Source organism: Plasmodium yoelii, assembly GCF_900002385.2.
Source record: "Plasmodium yoelii strain 17X genome assembly, chromosome: 13".
Lineage (NCBI taxonomy): Eukaryota > Apicomplexa > Aconoidasida > Haemosporida > Plasmodiidae > Plasmodium > Plasmodium yoelii.
This window is the reverse complement of record NC_036185.2, coordinates 1,434,721-1,461,500: the sequence shown is the minus strand read 5'-3', so window position 1 is coordinate 1,461,500 and position 26,780 is coordinate 1,434,721. Positions and strand designations below refer to the sequence as shown.

The window sequence follows — 26,780 nt, the reverse complement described above, 5'->3', positions numbered from 1 at the left end:
AGGTAAATAAGTGTCAGTTTCTTATATAAAATAAATCCATCCAAATTAGCATGAATGGAATCGAACAAAAATTCATATATAAAGAAATCATTAAAATCATGTAAAATTTTAAAAAACATAAATGAAAAAACTATTATTTTAAAAATACTAATAAGGAAAATATTAATTACAACATAATTATAAAAATAAAAAATTAAGCCTAAAGTTTAATGAAAAAAAATATATAACGCATATATTCAGCATACTTTCAAAAAGAAAATATAAAAAGATGTGATAGTTAAAATAACAAAAAAATTAGCACATAAAAATTACATTGTCGTAAATGTAATAATAAAATAAACAATAAAATAAAAATAACCACAAACCCTAATAAATAACTAAATATATAAATAAATAAAAACGAAAACAATATACGTAAAAAAAGAAAATTGTAAAAACAATGAGAAATTCTATCATTTTTTTTTACACTAACATTTTCTTAAATTAATAGGAAACTCCTTTTAAAAATATATATTAAAAATCAAATATGGAATATAAGTAAATCTATTGCCATCCTATATTTATTTTGTATCTGACATATTCTGAAAAAAAAGTATATATTCACACATGTATTAATATAATAAAAGAAAAAGAAAGGAACTATTGAACTCATAAATATTTCTCTATATAATGTTGTATTCTCTCTACAGATGCTGCTTATTCATTTTAAGAAAATACATATGTAATAGAACATCGTGTAATACTCATATAGTTATTTATTTATAAATGGTGTTAACATAATTCACATATATTTATGCATTAATTACGTGAAAGGGCTGTAATGTGACTTCTTCGATATTTATTAACTGCTTAATAAAATATTCAGCACTGACATATGTTTTCTTTTTACTTTCACACACAAAATCTATTAAATTTTTTATTTTTCCATGTGGCCAATGTAAATTTAGCTGAAGTGTTAAACACAAAAAATTGTATAATATTATTATATAGAAAAATATGAATAATACAAATAGACATTAATATTATAGGAAGTTATCCAAAGTTAAAAAATGTGAAAAAAATAAATTTTTTCCTTTTTACCTCTGATAATATTCTTTTTAAACTATTAACATCAATTGATGACAAAGAATTCCAAGGAATTCCGTACACCTCTTCGAATAATGACTATAAAATTATAAAAAAAAAACAATAAATAAAACGAGAAACGTTACACTTTTATGCATTTTGACATTTTTTCTTTTATTTTCATTGTCTCTATGTTTTTATAAGAATATTTTTCTTTTTACTTGAACAGCGTTAATGTCCAAAAGTTCAACTAAGATTTGCTTGACTATGATTATGAGAACAAAAAATTCCTCCTGATTTAATCCATTTTTATTATTTCTATCAAAGACTTCCAAAAATTCCTAAAAAATTGAAAAATAAGTTTTAGTATGTATAACTAATCTTCATATATTTTTATAGATATGATTCTTATTACATTTATTGTTTTATCATATGTTTATTCTTTTAATACAATTTTAAATGTTGACTAGTCATATAATTCTATAAGTTTATGAAGCATTACCTTAATATCATTTTCTGAGGTTAAGTTAATTCCTTGTGATTTTAAAAATTTCAAAATTTTATCAGAATTTATAACGCCTCTATTTTCTTCATCTAATCCCACCCATATACTAAACATTTTTTCTTGTATATTTGATGGCACTGTGCTCGATTTTATTAGCAATTGCCTCCAAAACAAATCACCTCCTTCTTTCACGGCGTGTAAGGTGGACTACAAAAAACAAAACGCAGGTGTATATCCCATATATATTAATAGTTATAAGGGAGAAAGGATATTCTGAAAAATATAAAGAATAATGTAATATTAATTTACCTTTATTTTGATAGCATCAATCAATTCGGATATTCTTTTTATATTATCTGATCTTTCAAATTCCCAAACCTGAAGAGCAAAAAAGACGAATGAATAAACATATCTATATATAAATACTTATGAACTATTTTTCAAATTCTTCAAATAGTCTATATGCATTTTATTCACAATACTTTCAGCGTTTCTAACCCTTTCCAACAACTTAGTGTCAATTAGGTAACCAGTTTTACTAATCATTATATAGTAATAAATTATATATTTTAATATAAAAACAAATACTAATATACACACGCATATAGACACGCTTCCATGCGCATATAATTGAAACCATGTTATATTATCTACTCTTAATAAAAATATCCAACATGATAATATTACCAAAAAACAAAAACATAGTGCCTAAAAACATATATATATATATATATATATATGTATAAGTATATTGTTTTCTTAATTTAAGATGTGTATAGTCACATGCAAAAATAAATCACTAAAAGTCAATGCACTCCTATAAGCATAGACATGTATTTATTATTTTGATTACTTGAAAAATGAAATTAATTATAGAAGGACCATTACCCCAAAAAAAAAACAATTGCTCATGTTTGTTGGGAAATGTTGTTTTGTAAATAAAATAATTGATTGACGAGGGATGCAGTGACTGCATTAAAAAAAATAATAGTAATATATTATAATTTAAAAATACAAATTATTCTATTTAATAAGAGTTGTTAATTTATTTACCTGTTGTTTTAATAATTTATAGTAAGGAATAATTTCCTTTGTGCTTTGGTCACTAATATCAATGTGATATTTATTTAATAAATATTTTGATATGTTTCCTGGTAACAATTTTCTGTCTATTTTGTATAGCTGAGATAAAATGTTAAAATGCAAATATTATTTTATTATTGAAATTGATAAAATTATAATTTCATTATATAACATATAAATAAATATATATATGAAAATATTATTAATATGCTTTAATCTAGATACACATTTATGTGTTGAGGAAAAAAAAATAAGGTACAGCATGCATGTTAATTTTATTATTTTTCATTTTCTTTACGTAAATAAATAATAAAACGAATCCTAAAATACAAAAGAGAGACAATAAATTTAAGAAAATGACTTCCTCCTTCAAACGAATGCTAAAGAATGGCCTGTAAAATAAATAAATATGAATAATTGCGAACCGAAATGCACATCCAGAATGCAACAACGTTTATGATTATCGTTTAAATATATTTACCTCAAAGAAATACATGCAAACACTAAAAATAATATAACTGTGTTTGGAATTTTTATTAATTTGACATTATATTTTAACAAACAAGCACGCATGTATTCATAATAGTAATATCCATTTGGATCTAAGCCAGGGATACTTATGGCATCTACATTTTCAGAAAAATCATATCTATAAAAAAAAGAGATATAGAGAATAATTGAAAATTTAAAAAATAAATACATATTCCTTTCCGCCATAAACAAATTATATATGCTTTCCATTTTTATTAACATGAAAATATTACCTGTGGGCTAAATATTTAGAATTTCTGGTATATTTAATAAAAGAAAAAATATTTTTGAAACATCCTTTTCTGCGTTCTTTCATGTCTTTGATTACGTTTTTAATGTCACAATTATCAGCTTCAGAAAACCATTTTAATATGCTCCTTGTTACGAAATGGACATTTATTATAAATAACGAATAACTTCAAAAAAATAAAATATATAGTATAATATGATAGGATTAAATAAAAATGTACAAGAAGAACAATAATACATACGTGTAACACAAAAATATGTAGAATTCACAAGAAGCACCGAAATTATATTGTGAGAAAAGGAGGGAACTCTAACATTATAATCATGCACAAATTGTGTATGCATATTTCATATTTATTTTTAATCATATTTATACCATATTAAGAAATTCATGGAAATAAAAAGTATCTTTTCGAATATTATCTCTAAAAGGGGCTCCACATTATGAAGAACTTCATCAACATTTCTTTGTTTAGGCAATATCTAAAAAATAAAAATAAATACGAATATATTATATAAATTCAAAGCACATGTACGGTGTATTGATTTTTTCTATATTTCTATAATTTTTTTCTATTACATCATTAAAAATAATGTCATCCAATGTTTCAGCAGCTTTTGATTGCAATATTCCCCATATAGTTAAATTAATAATTGTAATTAAAGAGATTTGCCTAAATGCTGTATTTAATAAATCTTTTCTAAATTTATCTTTTGAATTTCTTACTTTTTTTTCAATATAATAAACAATATTTTGTATTATTAGTCCAAAAAATAAAGTGAATAATATGATAAATAAAAATGCAAAACTTTTTTTATTTTCATATTTCCATAATTTTTGCTTTGCTTCTTCATTAGCACTACAAAATTCTGGGCCAAATGAGTCGTAATTACAATTCCTTATTATTAAATTCTCATGTTCAAATTTTTCATGTATATTAGATTTTATACCTAATAAATTTTTTATATATTTTACTATATCATTAATACCAATTAATTCTTTTATATCACTTTTCCTTAAACTATAATTGCTATTATCCATTGAGTTATTAATCATATTTTTATCTTCTTCCCCATTTTTTGGGGTTATTGTCTTATTATCATTAGACTGAAAATGATTTTTTAGCAATTCGAATTTTTTATATATCTCGTTATTATTTGCTTTATTATTATTTTCTTTAGTATTATTTTCTTTATTATTATTTTCTTTATTATTATTTTCTTTATTATTATTTTCTTTATTATTATTTTCTTTATTATTATTTTCCGTTGATGGATAATTCTCGTTTGAATTATTTTCGTGTCTATTATTTTCTGAATTTGATGAATTATTCGAAAAGTCATGGGGGGTTATTATCTTATCTGATTTTTTATTACTCAATGATTGATCGGATTTCGATTTGTCTTCTTTTTCATCTCCTGAAACATTCTGATTTTGTTCTGTCAAGTTTTCATCATTTATTTTGGAAATTTTATCATGATTATGATCATCCAATTGATTATTAGCACTAGCTTTTTCATCATCCCTTTTTGTAGTATCATTAAAGAATGTTTTAGTGGTTTCATTATTAACTGCGTCATTTTCTACATTACCAAAAAACTTAAAACTATTTTCTGATTTATCTAAATTTTCTGATTTATCTAAATTTGCTGATTTATCTAAATTTGCCGATTTATCTAAATTTGCCGATTTATCTAAATTTGCTGATTTATCTAAATTTGCTGATTTATCTAAATTTGCTGATTTATCTAAATTTGCTGATTTATCTAAATTTGCTGAATTTTCTGAATTTTTTTCTTCATTCTGTTTTTTCCTTATTTGTTTATCTAATTTAGATTGAAAATATAGCAATTTTTTAAGTTGTTCTATATCAAACACCTCATTGTTATCTTCTATTAATACACGATTATACCATTTGTGGTTGTGCAGATCTAATTCTATTAGTTTTTCATTATTCTCCAAAATATTTTCTATTAAAATTGATATAGGATATTTAAAAAAAATCTGAAAAAAAAAAAAAGTAAGATATGTAATATAGCTTATGCACATTTGCTATGATGATTTTCGAAAAATATCGTATACAATTGAATAAAAACACATTTGCATGTTTGTGTGATTAATTTTTAATGTACAAGTATGAAAACAATTCATTCGTTTATTATAAATATTAATTTATGGATGTGCATAAATATATATGTTTTCATTCATAAATGATAAAGCCATTATATCTAGATAGAAAATAATATATTTCTTTTCACTATTCTTTTCTTTAACGAACACATAACAAAATTAGAGGATAGAGTTTTAACATATTATAGGTCCTGCTAATAAGATGAAAAAAAAATATGATTTTATTGTTATTTTCGATTTTTCATTTAAATAATATGGATTCGTTTTTTATATAATGTATACATGTTTTTATAATTTTAAAAATTCACGTTATTTCATTTTTCACAAAACCATAATAGTATAATCAAAATGTTATAACATATAACAAAAATAATAAATTTTACTCTAACCTTAAAAATGAGATGATTTTGTAATTTTAAAACTAGTTACCATTTATTAATATGTTTTTTTAGAAATGCCCTAAAAATTACATGCTGTGTTGTGTATTCCTTTTTATTTTCTACAAACTTCAAAAAAAGAAAAATAAATAAATAGAAATGAAAAACAATATCGAGAAAATTGCATACAATAATAATAAGACAGATATATTAGTAGAAGTAAAAATGAATTGTCTTTTTAATGAATTGTTTCAGAATTACACTAGTGAAACAGATTGTTTATAATGTCCACTTTAAATATAACTTTTTCCTCTTTATTAATATTTATTTTAGTTAATATTTATATTTTTTTAATTTTACATTATAAAAAAAATTTTTATAATTATTTTTCTGATTTATCTTCAAAATTTTAATAAGTATAATGAGAACATAAAAGGTATTTAATGTCTTTACAAAATTTATAAATTATGTTTCTAAAATATTTTTATGTACCATTTTTATAATTTTTCTATTATAAAAAATAACAAATAAATAAATAAATAATTTGCAATATTATTTGCATTACGTAATATTCGTACATATATGATTTTGGGTAGTGCAAAAATGAATATGAACAAACTGTTTTATAACAGTAATAGAGTATTTGTATCCAATGAAAATGTATATATATTTTATAGTAAATGTTATACTAATAAATAAATCTTTCAATATTAAAGCAATATAAAATAAACCTTATATATGGTTGGTCGCACACAGTAGAAGCTAAACACGGTGTAGGCAATCAGGTGCACAGGAATATGACACCAAAAAAATGTACATAAAAGAAAACAGCAATATAGGCAAACAAATGCATATAATATATATTATTTAAGATGAGTAAAAATATTGTACCATTTGTTATCATAATTTTTGTATCTTTTTTATTAAAATAATATAACAAATTTAATAGTTAAAGAACAATATCATAGAAAATAGCAAACAATGATAATAAAATATGGTGAAATACAATATGGAAAACCAATATACTTTGTTTATATAAATCATATATATTTTATATGTCGTTTTATCACATATAAATACAAATATTACATAAGTCCATTTTATATTTCCATGTTTTGGGAATCATACATTCGTATTCTATTATTTTTGTATACTATTCCCATAATGGTAATGCAGCTATTTATTAATTTTTTAATCATTTCTTTTACGTTTTTACCGCTATCGAAATAAGTTTGGATACAAAAGAATAGATAAAATTATAATAATAAATTATAAAAAATAGAAATCAGAAAATGAGATGAATGAATAACTAGAACAAAAGAAAGGAATAAATAAGAGAAAGATATGATTATATAACTTAAAAGACTTACAATTTGTGGAAATAACTTATTATACATATTTATGAGATAATTGTAAATATTTAAAACGTTTGATTTCTTTATATGTTATATTAAATATGTAATTATAACCGGCTTAAAGTACATTCTTTTGAAAGCCTTAAAAAATGTCATATTTTCATATAGTCTAAAAATACTTTTTTCATTTTATGTTTTCCCGAAAGTGATCAATAAATGATATAATAATGTAACGTAATTGTGCATATTTCCATATTAGCAACATTAATACATTACTTAATGGGAAAATTGGATAGTTAATTATATATAAAAACAAAAAAATTAAAATGAAAAATAGTGGAATTTTATTTGATATCGACGAAGGATCACAGTATACATTTTCATAAGAAATAGGTTGTGTATAAAGGGAAATTATTGAATTAATTTTCCTAGGCAATTGTGAAAATAAGCCAATAGCACCTCCAAATATCGAGGAAATTATAATTAAAAAATAAAAGCAAATTTTGTGTATATAATCCGTGATTTATTTTACAATTTTGCTCGATTTTTTTATTATTGTATTCGTAAATTCGAAATATTATATACACACAATATCCAATTGATAAATTTCAATTTTATTTTTAAGTTACAAATTATAAAAATAAAAAGTTTGTATGCCTATAATGTAGCATATCAATAATATTATATATAACTAAAACTATTTTTTTAGATGTCATAATATTTTTGATATTTAATATTTATGAAAGCTGCAATAATTGTCGTTCCCTTATATGCTACTTTTAAATGAAAAAAAATATGTACACTCTTTTAGAAAATCGGGTTTACTTTTTTCATTTTTATATTTATAATATATTATGTTTACATATATAATTCTAAATATAATAGTAATATTATTATATAAATTTCAATAATAATTAAATAGTTAACATTGAAAGAGTCGGAACCTAATTAATAATATAGAGAATAAAACGCACATTACAAATTATAATTATATATATATTTATTAGTATATAATAATACTTAAAAATCCGATAAATGCATGAAATAAATTTTAAAAATTATTTATATTTTTTTAAATAAATATTAAGTTTTAGAATTTTTTAGAAAATTGTTTGTTTCGATTTAACATACTTATACTATCTTTACACTTGATAATTTTCAATTTCTAAAAAATATATTAGTATTTTTTAATATTTTATTTATCAAATCTCAAAATGAATAAAGGATATATTAAGATTGCTTTAGCACTTTTAAGTGTAGCTGGATATATGCAAAATATGGCATTTGCAAGCGATTCTACTCCAAGCCCCAATTCGTAAGAAAATAATTGCAACATATATCAAATATAAATATGTATATACTGTTTATTATGATAATTTTATATATATTTTGTGAGTGTGTATAGTATAACACTTGGAAAATCAAAATGACTTCTTATAAATATATATTTTTTTAAATTAAAAATGTAAATAAATTTAAAAATATATTGCTTTTTCCATTTGTAGTTCAAATGAAGAAACTATACAACAATTATCTATCAACCCTGAAGAAGCTAAACAAGCATCAGTTATTATATCTGAAGCTTTAGCTCTTGCACAAAAACATGCCGAACATACAAATGATTACAAGGAATATTCTAAGGAAGATGGAGCAGTTCTACATTTTAAGAGCGTAAACGGTACCGAAATTGGAAAGCTTGAACTTACAATCCCCAACCCCGATAGTGTATGAATTAACAAGCAATAATTTTTAATTCCTGAAATTAGTTTAAAAATAAAAAAATATAATTATTAATATATAAATATATTTTTTTTTGTTATTATTAGTATAATGATGTAGTAAACATGTTATGGGATCCCAATGGCGCAAAGAACTTTGATGATAAATTCATTAAAGGTATATAATTAATTTATTTATTTAATATGGTTATCAATTTTTATGATGTATTTTTGTTTTTTTAGTATCATGCCTAGTCTATTATTTAACATTTTTCACTGTGTTAAATTTAATCGTGTTTTAATTTGAATGTATACAAAATTACTATTTTTTTTAGGACACCTTGCTCGAATATACGATCCAAATTTAGTAATTATACAACAACGTTACAAAAGTCTTATTAGGTCATGGCAAAGATATTATCATGCATTAGCCAACAAAGTTGAAGTAAGAAATTTTCTTTTTCTTCATCCTTATAGATATACCCTTTTTCATATAATTACATCCTAATTTTGAAAATATACTTTTTATTAATTTATAGTTATCAAAAGAAAAAACTGCAATAGTCTTGGTTTCATCAGATATGAATGATCATGATGGTGGAAAAAATAAAAAATATGTAAATCCTATTGTAGAAAGCGCAAACTCATTCAAACCTGATATAGATTCTGAAGAAGATATTAGAAATGGAGATTTATACAAAATGTTTGTTCACTTAATAACATTTTTCGTTGAAAAACACGCTGATTGCGTTAAAGTTACCTACATTAGCTCTGTAAGAATATAAAAATCTTAGTAACAATTTTATTTCACCATTATCAAAAATATATACTTTCTATATAAATGTGCATATTTACAACATATCTATTCATTCACAATAAAAATGGAGCATTTTATATATTTATTAATTTTTTGCTTTTCTCAGATTGATCCAAATGCTCCTTACCTTGCACCAGCAAGCCTTATTAAAAAAATTTTAGTCAAAAAAATTAATAATTTTATCAAATTAAAGGAAATTTTTAAAAAGTAATAAACTTATTTCCAAATAATATTTTTTAAAATTTTGATATTTATATTAATAAAATAAACTTATTTTCATGGATTATGCGTATTTTAAATTATCGTTACAGAACACTACTTTGATTTTTAAATAGTGTTTGGTTTTCGTATAATATGCTAATATTTTTTATTGTAAAGATAGATATATATATTTTGGAAACGATAAGCATGTAGTGTTTTTGCGCATTTATATGACTATGAAAAACTATATAGTAAGTTTTATGGATGCCAAATATTAAATGGTGAATTTAGAAACTTTATTTTAATGAAAATTTATGGTTATAGAGAAATAAAAAAAAATGTACACATATATGTACAAACTTAATGAAATAACAAAATGTTTCTTATATGAATTATAAGCATAATATTTATTTAAATAAAGTCTAAAACTAAATTATTATGCTAATTTAACGTAATTCACATATATACACTTATTTTTTATTTAAAAAAAACAATTTTTAAAATTATATAAATAAATATATAAATAAAGACAACGAAGTAAAAAATTTATATGAAAAAATCGGTGACAAAATATATGTTAACACTCCACTGGAGTGTTTAAAACTTCTAGAAAACTTTTTTATAACATTTACTTACACACCTGCTCAAATAGCATTATACTGTTTTATAAATAATATTAAAATAAATTTTAATATTGTAAATGCCGATAAATTTATCTTGGAATTTATTACAAATAATAATCAAATCCTTTTTCAAAAATTGAAAAATAAAATAGATGAACTTCACATTAAATATAAAGATCACTTTGATTTGAGAAATACATTTGATGATGAAAATACTACGAAACAGATAGGAGAGACTTTGGATATGTGTATTGATATTTACGATATTTTAAAAAAAAAAAAAAGTCATAAAAAGTCTAAGAAAAATAAATTAAACAATCAAAATGATGAACAAAATGAATCTAAAAAAATAGCAAGCATAAAATAAGAATTAAAAAATGTATACGATAAAAAAACAGCTGAAATATTTTTTTTTGTTATATAGACAAGGGTTATTCGGACTATTATGTTTTTTGAATTCTTCCATTTGTAAAACACTATTTTTATTTGCATATTATGAGCTCCATACGGACATGATATGGATACTAATGAATTAATAAATATTTATTAATATGTAGAAATTTTATAAGTGTGTATATACTTTTTTCTTCAAATTAAAATATAAATCCCATATTTTCATTTGTTTATGTCCTAATATACAAAATATATATAGTGTTTTGTTGAAAATATGTTTTTCATTTTAATTATATTTTTTTATAATTATTTTTCTGATTTATATTCAAAAATTTAATAAGTAAAATGAGAACATAAAAGGTATTTATTGTCTTTACAAAATTTATAAATTATGTTTCTAAAATATTTTTATGTACCACTTTTATAATCTTTTCTATTATAAAAAATAGAAATAAAAAAATGAGATGAATGAATAATTAGAACAAAAGAAAAGAATAAATAAGAGAAAGATCTAATTATATATCTTAAAAGACTTGCAATTTGTAAAAATAACTTATTATACATATTTAAAACGTTTGATTTCTTTATATGTTATATTAAATATGTAATTATAACCAGCTAGAAGTATATTCTTTTTGAAACCCTTAAAAATTGTCATATTTTCATATAGGCTAAAAATACTTTTTTCATTTTATGTTTTCCCCAAAGTGATCAATAAATGATATAATAATGTAACGTAATTGTGCATATTTCCATATTAGCATCATTAATACATTACTTAATGGGGGAACTGGAAGCTAATTATATATAAAAACAAAAAAATTAAAATGAAAAATAGTGGAATTTTATTTGATATCAACGAAATATCACAGTATACATTTTCATAAGAAATAGGTTGTGTATAAAAGAAAATTTTGAATTTATTTTCATAGGCAATTACGAAAATAAGCTAATAGCAACCCCAAATATCAAGAAAATTATAATTAAAAAATAAAGGAATATTTTGTGTGTATATAACCCATGATTTATTTTACAATTTTATGTTTGATAGTTTTTTTTATTTATATCTATATATATACTAACTATTTGTCATATAAAAAAGGAGTTTTATAATTCCTATAATTTCAAAAAAGGTATTGAAACAAGTACTACTAATACATTGTTTCATCTTTGAAATTGTGTTAAAAAAATATATTAGTAAAATTATACTAAAACTAATAAAAACAAATCACAAAAAATGAAATTTGCCATAATATAAATTTTATCAAATTGTTGCTATAAAGCATTAATAATAATTGATGTAATGATAGAAACTGCGTATAAATATAATGTAATACAAATCCCAAATAAATTCCTTTGATATTTAAAATTATAAAAACATGCTTTATAGTCAAAGAAAATGAAAAAAAACAACAAAATAACTATTTTTATATAATAATTATTATAATTTATATTTATAGAATGGTTACTTATTCATTAATATAATTGTTTGCGTATATTAGATCATATATGGTTAATTATTCATTAAAACAATATATATTTTATATACTATTATCATTCTTTAGATTTATACTATCAGCTTTCTATAAGATAAAGCAACGTTGACGCCATATAAGTTTTTTCTATGCATGCATAAATTCCATATATAATACCCAATTTAATAAATTTCAGTTTTATTTTTAAATTATGAACTATAAAAATAAAAAGTTTAGTTATGATGTACCATATTAATAATGTTATATATAACTAAAACTATATTTTTAGATGTTATAATATTTTTATATTTATAAAAGTTGCAATAACGATTGTTCCGCTTATATGTAACGGTTTAAATGAAAAAAAGTTAATCTATACATTCTTTTAAAAAATCTGCTTACTTTATTTTTATATTTATAATGTATTATGTTTTACATATATAATTCTAAATATAATTGTATATTATTATATAAATCTCAATAATAATAATTAAATAGCTAATATTTAAAGATTCGGAACCGAATTAATAATATATAGAATACAAGATACACCGCTAAATTATATATTCTATATGTATTTATTAGTATATAATAATATTTAAAAATATAATTAGATTTAAAAATTTGATAAATGGATAAAATAAATAAATATGTTTTAAAAATTATTTATATTTTTTTAAATAAATATTAAGTTTTAGAATTTTTTAAAAAATCGTTTGCTTTGATTCAACACACACAATCTTTATACTTGTTAATTTTCAATTTCTAAAAAATATATTAATATTTTATTTATCAAATCTCAAAATGAATAAAAGATATATTAAAATTTCTTTGGTACTTTTAAGTGTAGCTGGACATATGGAGAATATGGCATTTGCAACCGAATATGCTTCAAGCCGCGATTCGTAAGAAAATAATTGCAACATATATCAAATATAAATATGTGTATAATTTTTATTATGATAATATTATATATATTTTATGAGTGTGTATAACACTTGAAAAATCAAAATGACTTCTTATAAATATATATTTTTTTAAATTAAAAATGTAAATAAATTTAAAAATATATTGTTTTCTCCATTTGTAGTCCAACTGAAACATTTAAAACACGATTAGCTCGCTTCTTTAATGGATTTAAAACACAATTATTTAGCTTCTATAATGATGTTACAGATGCTAAAAAAGCTATAGAATTTATAGAACCTATAGAATTTATAGAAGATCAAGAAGTTATAGAAGCTAAAAAAGCTATAGAAGCTAAAGATGCTATAGAAATTATAGAAGATCAAGAAGTTATAGAAGCTAAAAAAGCTATAGAAGCTAAAGATGCTATAGAAATTATAGAAGATCAAGAAGTTATAGAAGCTAAAAAAGCTATAGAAGCTAAAGATGCTATAGAAATTATAGAAGATCAAGAAGTTATAGAAGCTAAAAAAGCTATAGAAGCTGAAGAAGCTAAAAAAGCTAAACAAACTAAACAAAATATACGAACTAATCAAACTAAACGAATTAAAGAAAGTATACAAGCAGCAGAGGTTATGGGCGAAGCTTTAGATCTTGCAGAAGAACATGCCGAACATACATATGATTACAAATTATATTTTAAGGACGATGACGGAACAAATCTATATTTTAAGAAATTCAATAATACTGAAATTGGAAAGCTTGAATTTACAATCCCCAACCCCGATCGTGTATGAATTAACAAGCAATAATTTTTAATTCCTGAAATTAGTTTAAAAATAAAAAAATATAATTTTAATATATAAATATATTTTTTTTGTTATTATTAGTATGATGCTGTAGTAAACAGGTTATGGGATCCCAATGGCGCAAAGAACTTTGATGATAAATTCATTAAAGGTATATAATTAATTTATTTATTTATGTGGTTATCAATTTTTATGATGTATTTTTGTTTTGTTAGTATCAATGCCTAGTCTATTATTTAATATTTTTCACTTTGTTAAATTTAATAATGTTTTAATTTGCATGTATGCAAAATTACAATTTTTTTTAGGATATATCCCTCGAGTATACTATCGAAATTTAGTAATTGTACAACAACGTTACAAAGGTTCAAATGAATCATTGGCAACATATTTTAATGCACTAGCTAGCAAAATTGAAGTAAGGAAATTTTTTTTTTTTCATCCTTATAGATATACTTTTTTTCATATTATTATATCCTAATTTATGAAAATATTTTATTAATTTATAGTTATCAGAATACGAAACTGCAATAGTCTTGGTTTCACCAGATATAAATGATCATAATGGTGCACCCTGTATACAATATGTAAATCCTATCGTAGAAAGTGCAAACTCATTCAAGCCTGATATAAAATCTGGAAAAAGTATTAGAAATGGAAAATTATTCAAAGTGTATGTTAACTTAGTAGCAGTTTTCATCAAAAAGAAAACCGATTGCGTTAAAATTACCTACCTTAGCTCTGTAAGCAATATAAAAATCTTAGTAACAATTTTATTTCACCATTATCAAAAATACATACTTTCTATATAAATGTGCATATTTACAATATATATATTCATTCACAATAAAAATGGAGCATTTTATATATTTATTAATTTTTTTTTTCTCAGCTTGATCTAAAAACTTCCCCCAATACCCCACAAGACATTGTTAGAAAAAATATGGCCAACATTATGTTAAGTATTGTCAAATTAAAGGATATTTTTAAAAAGAAGTAAACATATTTCCAAATAATATTTTTTTAAATTTTGTTACTTATATTAATAAACTAATTTTATTTTGATGGGTTATGCTTATTTTAAATTATTGTTGCATAATACCAATTTGATTTTTTAAATGGTGTTTGATTTGTGTATAATTTTTTTGTTTTTTATTGTGAAGATAAATATATATATATATATATTTGTAAACGATAAGCATGTAATGCTTGCGTGTATTTGTGTGACTATGAAAAGCTAAATAGTAAGCTTCATGGGTACCAGATATTAAATGTTTAATTTAGAAACTTTGTTTTAATAAAAATTTATGAGTTATAGAAAAATAAAAAAACATGTACACATATGTGTACTTATTTTTTATTAAAAAAAACAATTTTTAAAAATATATAAATAAAGACACCGAAGTAAAAAATTTATATGAAAAAATCGGTGACAAAATATATGTTAACATCCACTGGAGTGTTTAAAACTTCTAGAAAACTTTTTTATAACATTTACTTGCACACTCCCTCAAATAGCATTATACTGTTTTATAAATAATATTAAAATAAATTTTAATATTGTAAATACCGATAAATTTATCTTGGAATTTATTACAAATAATAATCAAATCCTTTTTCAAAAGTTGAAAAATAAAATAGATGAACTCCACACTAAGTATAAAGATCACTTTGATTTGAGAAATACATTTGATGATGAAAATACTACGAAGCAGATGAGAGACTTTAGATAAAATGGGTGCATTCAAATCGACCATATAGTAGCAAAAATTATGATATACGAGAAAATAGGAACTACACTATTATATATATAATACATATATATTTATAACTCCAATATTTTATTTTATTTTATTTTATTTTTTTATTAAAATAGGAAAATTTCGCGATAAATTTAAGTCAAATGCTAATGGTAAAAGTTGTTAAAAAGATCAAAATAAATTTAATAAACAAAATTAAAAAAATTTAATTGAAATGAAAAACATATTTTCAACAAAACACTATATATTTTGTATATTAGGACATAAAAAAATGAAAATATGAGCTTTATCTTTTAATTTGAAGAAAAAAGTATATACACAATTATAAAATTTCTACATATTAATAAATGTTTATTAATTCATTAGTATCCATATCATGTCCGTATGGAGCTCATAATATGCAAATAAAAATAGTGTTTTACAAATGGAAGAATTCAAAAAACATAATAGTCCGAATAACCCTTGTCTATATAACAAAAAAAAATATTTCAGCTGTTTTTTTATCGTATACATTTTTTAATTCTTATTTTATGCTTGCTATTTTTTTAGATTCATTTTGTTCATCATTTTGATTGTTTAATTTATTTTTCTTAGACTTTTTATGACTTTTTTTTTTTTTTAAAATATCGTAAATATCAATACACATATCCAAAGTCTCTCCTATCTGTTTCGTAGTATTTTCATCATCAAATGTATTTCTCAAATCAAAGTGATCTTTATATTTAATGTGAAGTTCATCTATTTTATTTTTCAATTTTTGAAAAAGGATTTGATTATTATTTGTAATAAATTCCAAGATAAATTTATCGGTATTTACAATATTAAAATTTATTTTAATATTATTTATAAAACAGTATAATGTTATTTGAGCAGGTGTGTAAGTAAATGTTATAAAAAAGTTCTCTAGAAGTTTTAAACACTCCAATGAAGTATTAACATATATTTTATCACAGATATTTTCAAAGGAATTTTTTACTTCGTTGTCTATATTTATATATTTATTTATATAATTTAAAAACTGTTTTTTTGAATAAAAAATAAGTACACATATATATACATTTTTTATATTTCTCTATAACTCATAAATTTTTATTAAAATAAAGTTTCTAAATTCACCGTTTAATATTTGGCACCCATGAAACTTATTATTTAGATTTTCATAGTCACACAAATACACGCAAGCATTACATGCTTATCGTTTACAAATATATATATATATATATATTTATCTTCACAATAAAAAACAAAAAAATTATATGCAAATAAAACACCATTTAAAAATCAAATTGGTATTATACAACAATAATTTAAAATAAATTTGTTTTATTAATATATGCAACAAAATTTAAAAAAATGTCATTTGGAAATAAATTTATTACTTTTAAAAAATATTCTTTAATTTGGTAACACTTAAAATTTTGATGGCTACCATTTGTTTAACAAAGTCATATGGGGCTCTGGGAGAAAAGTTCATATCAATCTGAGAAAAGCAAAAAATGAATAAATATATAAAATGATCTATTTTTATTGTGAATGAATAGATATATTAAAATATGTACATTTATATAGAAAGTATATATTTTTGATAATCACGAAATAAAATTGTTACTAAAATTTATATATTGCTTACAGAGCCGACATAGGTAATTTTAACGCAATCAGCTTGCTTTTCAATGAAAAATGTTACTAAGTTAATAAACATTTTGTATAATAGTCCATCTCTAATTTCTTCTTCAGTATTAAGATCAGGCTTGAATGAGTTTGCGCTTTCTACAATAGGATTTACATATTTTTTATTGATTGCAGCATCATGATCTTTCGTATCTGATGAAACCAAGACTATTGCAGTTTTGTCTTTTGATAACTATAAATTAATAAAAAATATATTTTCATAAATTAGGATATAATAATATGAAAAAAAGTATATATATAAGGATGAAAAAAAAAAAGTTCCTTACTTCAACTTTGTTAGCTAGTGCATTAAAATATGTTTCCAATGATCCAATTGGACTTTTGTAACGTTGTTGTACAATTACTAAATTTGGATCGTATATTCGAGCAAAGTGTCCTAAAAAAAATTATAATTTTGTATACATGCAAATTAAAACATGATTAAATTTAACAAAATGATAAATATTAAATAATAGACTAGGCATTGATAATAAAAAAACAAGAAATGATCATTAAAATTGATAACCACATAAATTAATTATATACCTTTAATGAATAACTTATCGAGGTTCTTTGGCCAATTGGGATCCCATAACCTGTTTACTACAGCATCATACTAATAATAACAAAAAAACATATTTATATATTAATAATTATATTTTTTTATTTTTAAACTAATTTCATGAATTAAAAATTATTGCTTGTTGATTCATACATTATTGGGGTTTGGGATTGTAAGCTCAATCTTTCCAATGTCAACATTGTTCACTTTCTTAAAATATAGAATTGTTCCGTCATCTTCCTTAGAATATTCCTCGTAATCATCTGTATGTTCGGCATGTTTTTGTGCAATAGCTAAAGCTTCGGACATAATAGCTGATGCTTGTTTAGCTTCTTCAGGGTCGATAGGTAATTGTTTATTTGGACTACAAACGGAAAAGGCAATATATTTTTAAATTTATTTATATTTTTAATTTAAAAAATATATATATTTATAAGAAGTCATTTTGATTTCCCAAGTGTTATACTATACACACTCACAGAATATATATAACATTCTCATAATAAACAGTATATACATATTTATATTCGATCTATATGTTGCATATATTTTCTTACGAATTGGGACTTGAAGGAGAATCCCTTGCAAATGCGACATTTTGCATATATCCAGCTACACTTAAAAGTGCCAAAGCAATCTTAATATATCTTTTATTCATTTTTGGACGTGGTAAGTAAAATATTAATATATTTTTTAGAAGTAGAAAATTAACAAGTATAAAGATTGTGTGTGTTGAATCAAAGCAAACGTTTTTTTAAAAAATTCTAAGACTTAATATTTATTTAAAAAAATATAAATATTTTTTAAAATTTATTCATGCATTTATCGGATTTTTAAATATACTTATTTTTTTAAATATTATTATATACTAATAAATAAATATAAAATTTAGTGATGATTCTTTTATTCTTTATATTATTAATTAGGTTTCGTCTCTTTAAAAGCTAGCTATTTAATTATTATTATTATTGAAATTTATATAATAATATACAATTATATTTAGAATTATATATGTAAAACATAATATATTATAATATATAAAAATTAAACAGATTCTTTAAAAGAATATATAGATTAATTTTTGTTGTTATTTAAACCGTTGCATATAAGGAAACGGTAATTATTGCAACTTTCATAAATGTTAAATATCAAAAATATTATAACATCTAAAAAAATAGTTTTAGTTATATATAATATTATTAATGTTACAATATAGGTACCCAAACTTTTTATTTTTATAATTCATAACTTAAACATAAAATTGGAGATTATTCAATTGGGTATTATAGTGTAATTATAATATATAATATTTGGAATCTATGTATACAAATAAAAAAAAACAAGCATAAAGTTGTAAAATAAATCATGGGATATATATACACAAAACATTCCTTTATTTTTTAACTATAATTTTCTCGATATTTGGGGTTGCTATTAGCTTATTTTCGCAATTGCCTAGGAAAATAAATTCAGAATTTTCCTTTATATAGCAACCTATTTCTTGGGAAAATGTACACTGTGATCCTTCGTTGATATCAAATAAAATTCCATTAATTTTCATTTTAATTTTTTTGTTTTTATATATAATTAACTTTCCAAATTTCCCATTAGGTAACGTATTAATGTTGCTAAGTTCATAATTCTTTTTATTTTGATTCTCAACGATGTTTTCTTCGTTTTTTATTTCATTGGTATTTTTTTTTTTTTCAATATCATTATATATTTTGCCTTTTATTCTATTATAATCGGGTATGCTGCTATTACTACGTCTTTTATCTTTAATAACTTCTGGTAGCATATTTGGTAGCTGAATAGAAAAGAAAAATCTTTCATTGGTCATAATTTTTTTAGAGAATTTTTGGTGTTTTTCGTTGTTATTAAAAAATGGCAAAGTTAATGGTAAAAAGTGAACATCAGAAGGTGAGCATTTTTTATTATAAAAAATATTTTTACTTGTATTATTTAAATCATATATATCGATAGAAGTTTTTTTCTTTCCATCTTTTTCTATGGATAGTTCATTATTATTTCCTTTATAATGTTCTAAATTTAATGGGTTTATTTTAGTATTTAATGCTTGTTGAATATTTTGAGTTGAAAAGCTACTTTTATTTTTATTATTTTTAAAATTATTATTATTATTATTCCTCTGTTCTTTTTCTAAATCGATGTTTATTGTTTTTTTTATTAACTCTTGAATACTTTTGTTATTTATACTTTCTTCTAATTTAACTATATCTTCATTGGGGTTGTTATTATTTACACTTTTTAAATTATCTATATTTGGTACAAACTTTTTTAAATTGCTATTTTTATTATTATTAGGTCCATTTTTTAAGAAACTGGATTTATTACGCAGCGTATTACTGATGCTTCTCCTCAAGCTATATTCATCATGATGTCTATTATTCATAATTTTCTATTTTAATTTTTCATTAACATATATATTTTTCTGAGTTTAATTTCGATTGTCTTTTAAGTACATTTACAAATGTTTTTTGTACCCAAAAGTCATTATATAATAAATAGCGTAATATATAATATATTATTATATAAATAATGCTTATATATACGCGTTTATACGTGCTTGTTCACGTTTTCTCTTATTAATTTATTTGAATAATACTAAACCCAGCTTTTTAGCAATAAAAATGACATTTTATCTTCATAAATATATATTATAGCATACCTTAATGAAAAAAAACAAAATGATAATAATTTCAGGTACAATATGTTCCTTCCCCTTTGGGTACTTCACAATTATAAAAAAAAAAAAATATTTACTTAAAACAAATTAGTATTTTGTATAATTTTTATTTTTTTGAGTATAAAGAGCTATATACAATATCCATCATCGTTTTAAAATAAAAAAAAGTGTGCCGTTGGATAAAGCATAGATATAGAGACGATTATTTTATTATTATTACTATTATTATTATATATATTTTTGTGATAATTTTGAAGCCACTTAGTTATTATTTAAATATTAAAAATATATAATCGGATTATATTTTCAATGAAAAATTTGTAAGTTTAAATTATCGAGAAAAATGCAAAAAATAAGGAAACAAAATTTAAAGAATAAAAAGTATGATGAAAAAAAAACCCAATTAACAAAGTTGCAATTAATTGATATCATAAAAAATACTATTAAAATATTTAGGGCATTACATTTATTACAAATATGGTCCTTGTATATAATGGAAAAAATGGCATAAATTATTTAATTTTATCCAGTATTAAAAAAATAATATTTTAAAGAGTTATAAACATTTTTGAAGCTTATATATGTATATATAAAAATATATTGCATCATTAAGTTGATTTTCTTTGTTTTAAAAGTAGTAATAGTTATGCATATATGATGCTCATTTTTTATTTTTTTTTCAAAATATATCCTTATTTTTAATATTTTTATTTGGATTTTTGCATCACTAGTTTCCCACGAATTATATTTCTTTTATCTTATATATTTTTCAAGAGCTTGTCTTATTACGAACAAAGACATTTTCAAGAATTACTCTTTTTGACAATTCTTGGGTTTCAGTTGGTGGAAGAATATAAATATTTGAAAAAAAATTTGATGGCTCGGCTTTATTTAAATCCAAGGAATATGGGCATATAAATAATCTTTTATGTACATCCTTAACATAGGACTTTTCATTAGTAAATGATGGAAACAAAAATATATCGGGTAATCTATTCGGCTGAAATAGAAGGTTTTTAAATTTTGTAATTTCTATGTTATATTCAGATGGATAAGAGGGAAAAAACGAAAGCTGTCTTAAAATTTGTTCAAATAAATAAAATGTTTTCATTTCGCTTGGTCTACATAATAAATTTTTATTTAAGTTATATATGATATCGCATGATGTTAAAGCTATTTTTAATTCATTTATATATATATAAGATGGGTTTGATAAAAAATGGACATTGTTAGATGCGTTCACATAATTTTCATTAAAAAATGGCGGTTGAGGTAGTGGGTATATATTAATAGAATCATAAATAGATGGAATGATATAAAAATGTGTTTTTTCTAACGCCTCATTTTTTGCTAATTTGGTAATTTTTTTGAAAATGTTATCATATATAACATTAATATCTCCAATTTTTTGAATAGCTTCATTAAAATTACGAATGTATAAAAAAGGGCCAAAAATTAAAACGACATGAGGTAATTTTTCATTTACAATTTTTAAAAAAATATCAAAATAATCACTATAATCATTATCTTTATATACATATCCATTACATACCATAATATGTATATTATCATTGTTATACATTTGTAATATTTGATCATTATCTAATTCTTCATATTTAATATCGTTCTCTATTTCCTGGCAATTAAAATGTTTTAATAAAATATCATTGTCAATTTTTACTTTTAAATGAGTTGGTAAACCAGCATATATACTACTAACATAATATTTTATACTATATTGATTTATTTCTTTTTTCCCTTTTATAGCTAAAATTTGTCCTAAAAAAAAACATAAGTTTTTCATACTACTTAAGTTTAACAATTGTGCTTTATCTCCATTATTATAATTTATATTCCCCTCTAAAATTATATTTGATTCACTTATATTTATTTCATTGTCTGTATATATTCGACCAAAAATATGTGATTCATCCTCATTCATATTTAATATAGGACTGATTTCGATATTTAAATTTAACTTTTCAGAATATTTAGTAAATAATTCTAAAAATAATGATATTTTATTGTTGATATTCTCAGATATAATGTTTGTATCTAATCCTAGAAATTGATAATTTTCATCTATTGAATTGATCGATTTTACACACCACTGATATTTATTGTCACAATTTAACCCTGCCTTTTCGGCCAGCTCAGCATTATATTGTTTCACATATTCATAATCATATATAACATTGTCTTTTAACAAATTTCCATTTTTTATTAATTTTTTATTATATTCGCTTAAATAATCTTCAAATAATTTAAGAAAGTTATTCTTATGCTTATTTAATTCGATATAATCAAAAACTTCCTTTAGCTCATCGCTTATACTGTTATCTGCATAATACGTTTCGAGAAAAGGCTTTACATCTATTTGTTTTATTTCTTTCATTGTTTTCCCAAGTTAAATGTGTAATTTACATTCAATTTTACGTGACACAATGTATATGCCAATCTTTTATAGTTGTATGTATATATATTATTTATTATTTACATGTGTGCGCAAATTTTTGAATCAATTTAGAACTATTTATAAAGTGATGCTTATAATCAAAATGGGGATATAAGCAATTTACCAAAAACATAAAGCAAAAGAAAGGAAAATAAAAAAATATATTATTTTTAAAAAGGTATCACAAAGAATAAATAGCAAATTAAAAATATATATAATATAAATAAAATAAATAAGCTTTCAGTATTAATTTCTTATATTCCTTTTTTCTCTATATATTATTAATTTAGCAGTAAATCCTTTATTTATTATCGCATACCTCTTTAAAATTTATTACACATATTTTTTTACAAAAGTAGCTTTTTATATTTATTTTATTAATTAATTATGCTTCTCCCATTAATTTTATCCCATTATTATATATATTGCATTTTTTCTTCTTAAGTTTACAAAAATTTGAGGTATCATATATTTTTTAATTGATCAAATTATTAATTTTTTTTCAAAATTATGTAAAGTAATTAATTTAAAAATAATTTTTTAACATACTTGAATTACCGATTTTTTCTTTACTCTGATTTTTTAGAAATTTATAAAATGTGTAAATATACACATTTGAGTTTATGTGATATTAGCTTATAAATGATAAGCCAATATTTATTAATAAGGCATCACAACAATACCTCGCACAAACCCTTATCCCTATACAAAATACACATATAATGACTTATTTATAATTAATTTTTTAGACACTGAAAAAAAAGCGAACATAAAAAAGCATTTAAACAAATTTATTTTTCATAAAAGAATAATAGCGATGAGCCTTAACGGGGAAAAGACATAACACGATCAATTCCCATTACACAAAAATTGTGAAATTGTTTTATATAAATATATATATATATATATATATATATATATATATACAGCCTTATGATATATTAGCAATTTCAATGAAGTTAATCACAGTTTGCTGTATGCAATACTTAAAAAATTAATATATTTATAATAAAAGAAATGTGAAATAGATATTAAAATAAAATTGTCATTATAAAAGCCAATAGAAAATATATCGATTTTTTGTAATTTATTATAAAGAAATAGGTGTTCTTCATGAATAGTAATTTTGTATATACATAAATTTGGCTTTAAAAAAAAGGAAATAAATAAATAAGTTTAATCAAAGTTTATTATATCGATTTAAGACATGTATATATGTGTCTGCACATTTTTATAAATAAAATTATTAAAACATAAAATGAATGAAAAATGAAACTTGAATATAACAAATTAATTGAATAGATAAATGAGTGTATACAAATGTATGGAGTTATATATATATATTTTTTTTATTATTTTACACCATTTATGCTTTGTTTGGTTCATATTTCAATTTAAATAACTCATTTCGAAATTCAATAAATGCGCTAATTAGAGAAGATAAGGTTATTTGTTCAGTGGCACCAGAAGCACATCTTTCTTCTATTTCTCCAAAATTTTTAAGAAGAAGGCAAATGGCCGAATCAGGATAATCATAAGTTAAAACAGTTTCATATAAACATATCATAATATCTTTTATTGAATATCCTTTATCTTCTTGCAATTTTGTGATAATTTCATATGATTCTTTTATAGTACTTTTTGTAAGATGCTCTAATATGAATTTTATTTCACTAGGTAATGGAATATCTAATGTAGATAATATTACATTTTCATCAATAACCATATTTTTATGACTTAGTGATACTACTTGTAAACAATTTAAAATTCTTCTCATATCTCCACGCCCAACACGTATAAGACTTTCTACACCATTTTTTGTAAGATTTACATTTTCTGATTTTGCTATATCTAAAGCTTTATTTAGCATATATTCTTCTTTTAATGGAGAAAATCGAAATGATGTACATCTTGATTGTATAGCTGGTGTAATCTTATTAACATAATTACATATTAAGCAAAAACGGACATTTTTAGCATAATTTTCCATAATTCTTCTCATAGCATTTTGCGCAGGAAATGTCATATGGTCAGCTTCATCTAATATAATCAGTTTTAAAGAGGTCCTTTCACAAATATTATAATGATTTTTTGATTCAGCAAATGTTTTTATTTGCTCTCGAACCACAGTTATACCTCTGTCATCTGATGCATTTAATTCTAATACAAAAGAGCTTCTAGATTCTCCATATAGTTCTTTACATACTGCTAAAATTGTAGATGTTTTTCCTGTACCGGGTGGGCCATGTAAAAGCAAGTGTGGCAGTTCACCTTTTTCAACAAACTTCCGTATAGTTGATATAACTTGTTCATGTGATATTATATCATTTAACACGCCAGGCCTATATTTTTCCACCTAACACAAATAAATACGAAATAAAATAAAAATAATTATATTTAAATTTCATTCTAAATCTATATAACAATTATTAAAATATTATACACAATATGTTGTAAAATAAAAAATTAAATATTTCCCCTATAAATATAAAGCACTTTCTACATTTTCTTATACAATATTTTCTCATATTTTATGGTGTAAATATAACTATGGGGCCTTGTGCTTTCCATTATGTTATTATTTTTTCGTAGTTGCACATCATAATATTAAAAAATTAAGTTAGCTAAGCAAATATGCTCCACACTACTACCACATACATTCATATGAAATGTATATATACATAACACGATTATTTTTATGTAAATGTACATAATATTTTACAATAAGACCAATATGAATATATAAAATCATATAATACTAGTTTTTCACGAATGTATTTATCATTTTTTTTTATTTCATACCCATGGAATTTGCTCATCAATTTTGGAGGGTTTAACATCAATCATTTTAATATATTACTCGATTTTATAAATGTATATCAATTCAAATATATTTTATTTATATAATAGCGTTTAAAAGTATTATGTATAAATAGCCATATGAAATGTTATATATATTTTTTAATGGATATCTTGATAAATAAAATAGAAAAATATTCTAGAAAAGATATAATATTATAAATATTTTATTTTTTAGAGCGCTCTTTGTCTTTTGAAGATACTCCAAAAAATAGATATTATATTTTACACATCTGGCTTTTTTTTACTTTATTTAAAAATTTCTTCTTTTTTTCGTCGATGCCTTTGTTTTAAAATATAATTATAGCATGTGTAAATTTTATTTTTGCTTTTTGCACTTTGTATTAAAATTGCTATACATAAAACATATTTACATTTTTTAAGAGAACCTTAAGGATTGCATGTATAAATATTTTATTAGGTAATTTTTTAAAGAAGGTTTAAATAATGATAAAATAAAGAGCTTCGTGTAAAATAAAACACATTTTTTGAATCTCACTATTATTTTTGTTATTTTCTTATAAAGCT

General features: G+C 21.7%; 10 protein-coding genes across 10 annotated transcripts; 4 read left to right on the top strand and 6 right to left on the bottom strand.

The window, feature by feature from the left end:
- Positions 1 to 560: 560 nt before the first annotated feature.
- Positions 561 to 5,745, bottom strand: PY17X_1331500 (EF-hand calcium-binding domain-containing protein, putative; the record flags this gene model as incomplete). Its single annotated transcript, XM_022957136.1, has 15 exons — positions 561 to 581; positions 807 to 947; positions 1,081 to 1,164; positions 1,287 to 1,406; positions 1,568 to 1,777; positions 1,880 to 1,948; positions 2,069 to 2,278; positions 2,424 to 2,540; positions 2,624 to 2,752; positions 2,952 to 3,045; positions 3,135 to 3,302; positions 3,418 to 3,600; positions 3,810 to 3,916; positions 4,014 to 5,438; positions 5,713 to 5,745. The coding sequence occupies 15 exons, from the start codon at positions 5,743 to 5,745 to the stop codon at positions 561 to 563; spliced, it is 3,111 nt and encodes a 1,036-aa protein (XP_022813603.1).
- Positions 5,746 to 8,510: 2,765 nt separating this feature from the next.
- Positions 8,511 to 10,042, top strand: PY17X_1331400 (fam-a protein; the record flags this gene model as incomplete). Its single annotated transcript, XM_022957135.1, has 6 exons — positions 8,511 to 8,611; positions 8,802 to 9,021; positions 9,123 to 9,192; positions 9,350 to 9,459; positions 9,554 to 9,787; positions 9,938 to 10,042. 6 exons carry the CDS (start codon positions 8,511 to 8,513, stop codon positions 10,040 to 10,042), a joined length of 840 nt encoding a protein of 279 aa, XP_022813602.1.
- A 491-nt stretch (positions 10,043 to 10,533) lies between these two features.
- Positions 10,534 to 11,022, top strand: PY17X_1331300 (cyclin, putative, fragment; the record flags this gene model as incomplete). Its single annotated transcript, XM_022957134.1, has 1 exon — positions 10,534 to 11,022. A coding segment is annotated over one exon (489 nt), but the record flags the coding sequence as incomplete, so codon positions are not given.
- Positions 11,023 to 13,327: 2,305 nt separating this feature from the next.
- On the top strand, positions 13,328 to 15,238 carry PY17X_1331200 (fam-a protein; the record flags this gene model as incomplete). Its single annotated transcript, XM_022957132.2, has 6 exons — positions 13,328 to 13,428; positions 13,680 to 14,220; positions 14,320 to 14,389; positions 14,547 to 14,656; positions 14,748 to 14,981; positions 15,131 to 15,238. 6 exons carry the CDS (start codon positions 13,328 to 13,330, stop codon positions 15,236 to 15,238), a joined length of 1,164 nt encoding a protein of 387 aa, XP_022813600.2.
- Positions 15,239 to 15,686: 448 nt separating this feature from the next.
- Positions 15,687 to 15,971, top strand: PY17X_1331100 (cyclin; the record flags this gene model as incomplete). The annotated part of the gene is made up of 1 exon (XM_719787.2): positions 15,687 to 15,971. A coding segment is annotated over one exon (285 nt), but the record flags the coding sequence as incomplete, so codon positions are not given.
- Positions 15,972 to 16,521: 550 nt separating this feature from the next.
- On the bottom strand, positions 16,522 to 17,070 carry PY17X_1331000 (cyclin, putative, fragment; the record flags this gene model as incomplete). Its single annotated transcript, XM_022957131.1, has 1 exon — positions 16,522 to 17,070. A coding segment is annotated over one exon (549 nt), but the record flags the coding sequence as incomplete, so codon positions are not given.
- A 309-nt stretch (positions 17,071 to 17,379) lies between these two features.
- On the bottom strand, positions 17,380 to 18,889 carry PY17X_1330900 (cyclin; the record flags this gene model as incomplete). The annotated part of the gene is made up of 6 exons (XM_719788.2): positions 17,380 to 17,478; positions 17,629 to 17,862; positions 17,957 to 18,066; positions 18,216 to 18,285; positions 18,385 to 18,595; positions 18,789 to 18,889. The coding sequence occupies 6 exons, from the start codon at positions 18,887 to 18,889 to the stop codon at positions 17,380 to 17,382; spliced, it is 825 nt and encodes a 274-aa protein (XP_724881.2).
- A 735-nt stretch (positions 18,890 to 19,624) lies between these two features.
- Positions 19,625 to 20,644, bottom strand: PY17X_1330800 (DNA-directed RNA polymerase III subunit RPC4, putative; the record flags this gene model as incomplete). Its single annotated transcript, XM_022957130.1, has 1 exon — positions 19,625 to 20,644. The coding sequence occupies one exon, from the start codon at positions 20,642 to 20,644 to the stop codon at positions 19,625 to 19,627; it is 1,020 nt and encodes a 339-aa protein (XP_022813598.1).
- Positions 20,645 to 21,707: 1,063 nt separating this feature from the next.
- On the bottom strand, positions 21,708 to 23,333 carry PY17X_1330700 (DNA polymerase alpha subunit B, putative; the record flags this gene model as incomplete). The annotated part of the gene is made up of 1 exon (XM_022957129.1): positions 21,708 to 23,333. The coding sequence occupies one exon, from the start codon at positions 23,331 to 23,333 to the stop codon at positions 21,708 to 21,710; it is 1,626 nt and encodes a 541-aa protein (XP_022813597.1).
- Positions 23,334 to 24,759: 1,426 nt separating this feature from the next.
- Positions 24,760 to 26,240, bottom strand: PY17X_1330600 (replication factor C subunit 3, putative; the record flags this gene model as incomplete). The annotated part of the gene is made up of 2 exons (XM_719428.1): positions 24,760 to 25,749; positions 26,196 to 26,240. The coding sequence occupies 2 exons, from the start codon at positions 26,238 to 26,240 to the stop codon at positions 24,760 to 24,762; spliced, it is 1,035 nt and encodes a 344-aa protein (XP_724521.1).
- Between the last annotated feature and the right edge of the window lie 540 nt (positions 26,241 to 26,780).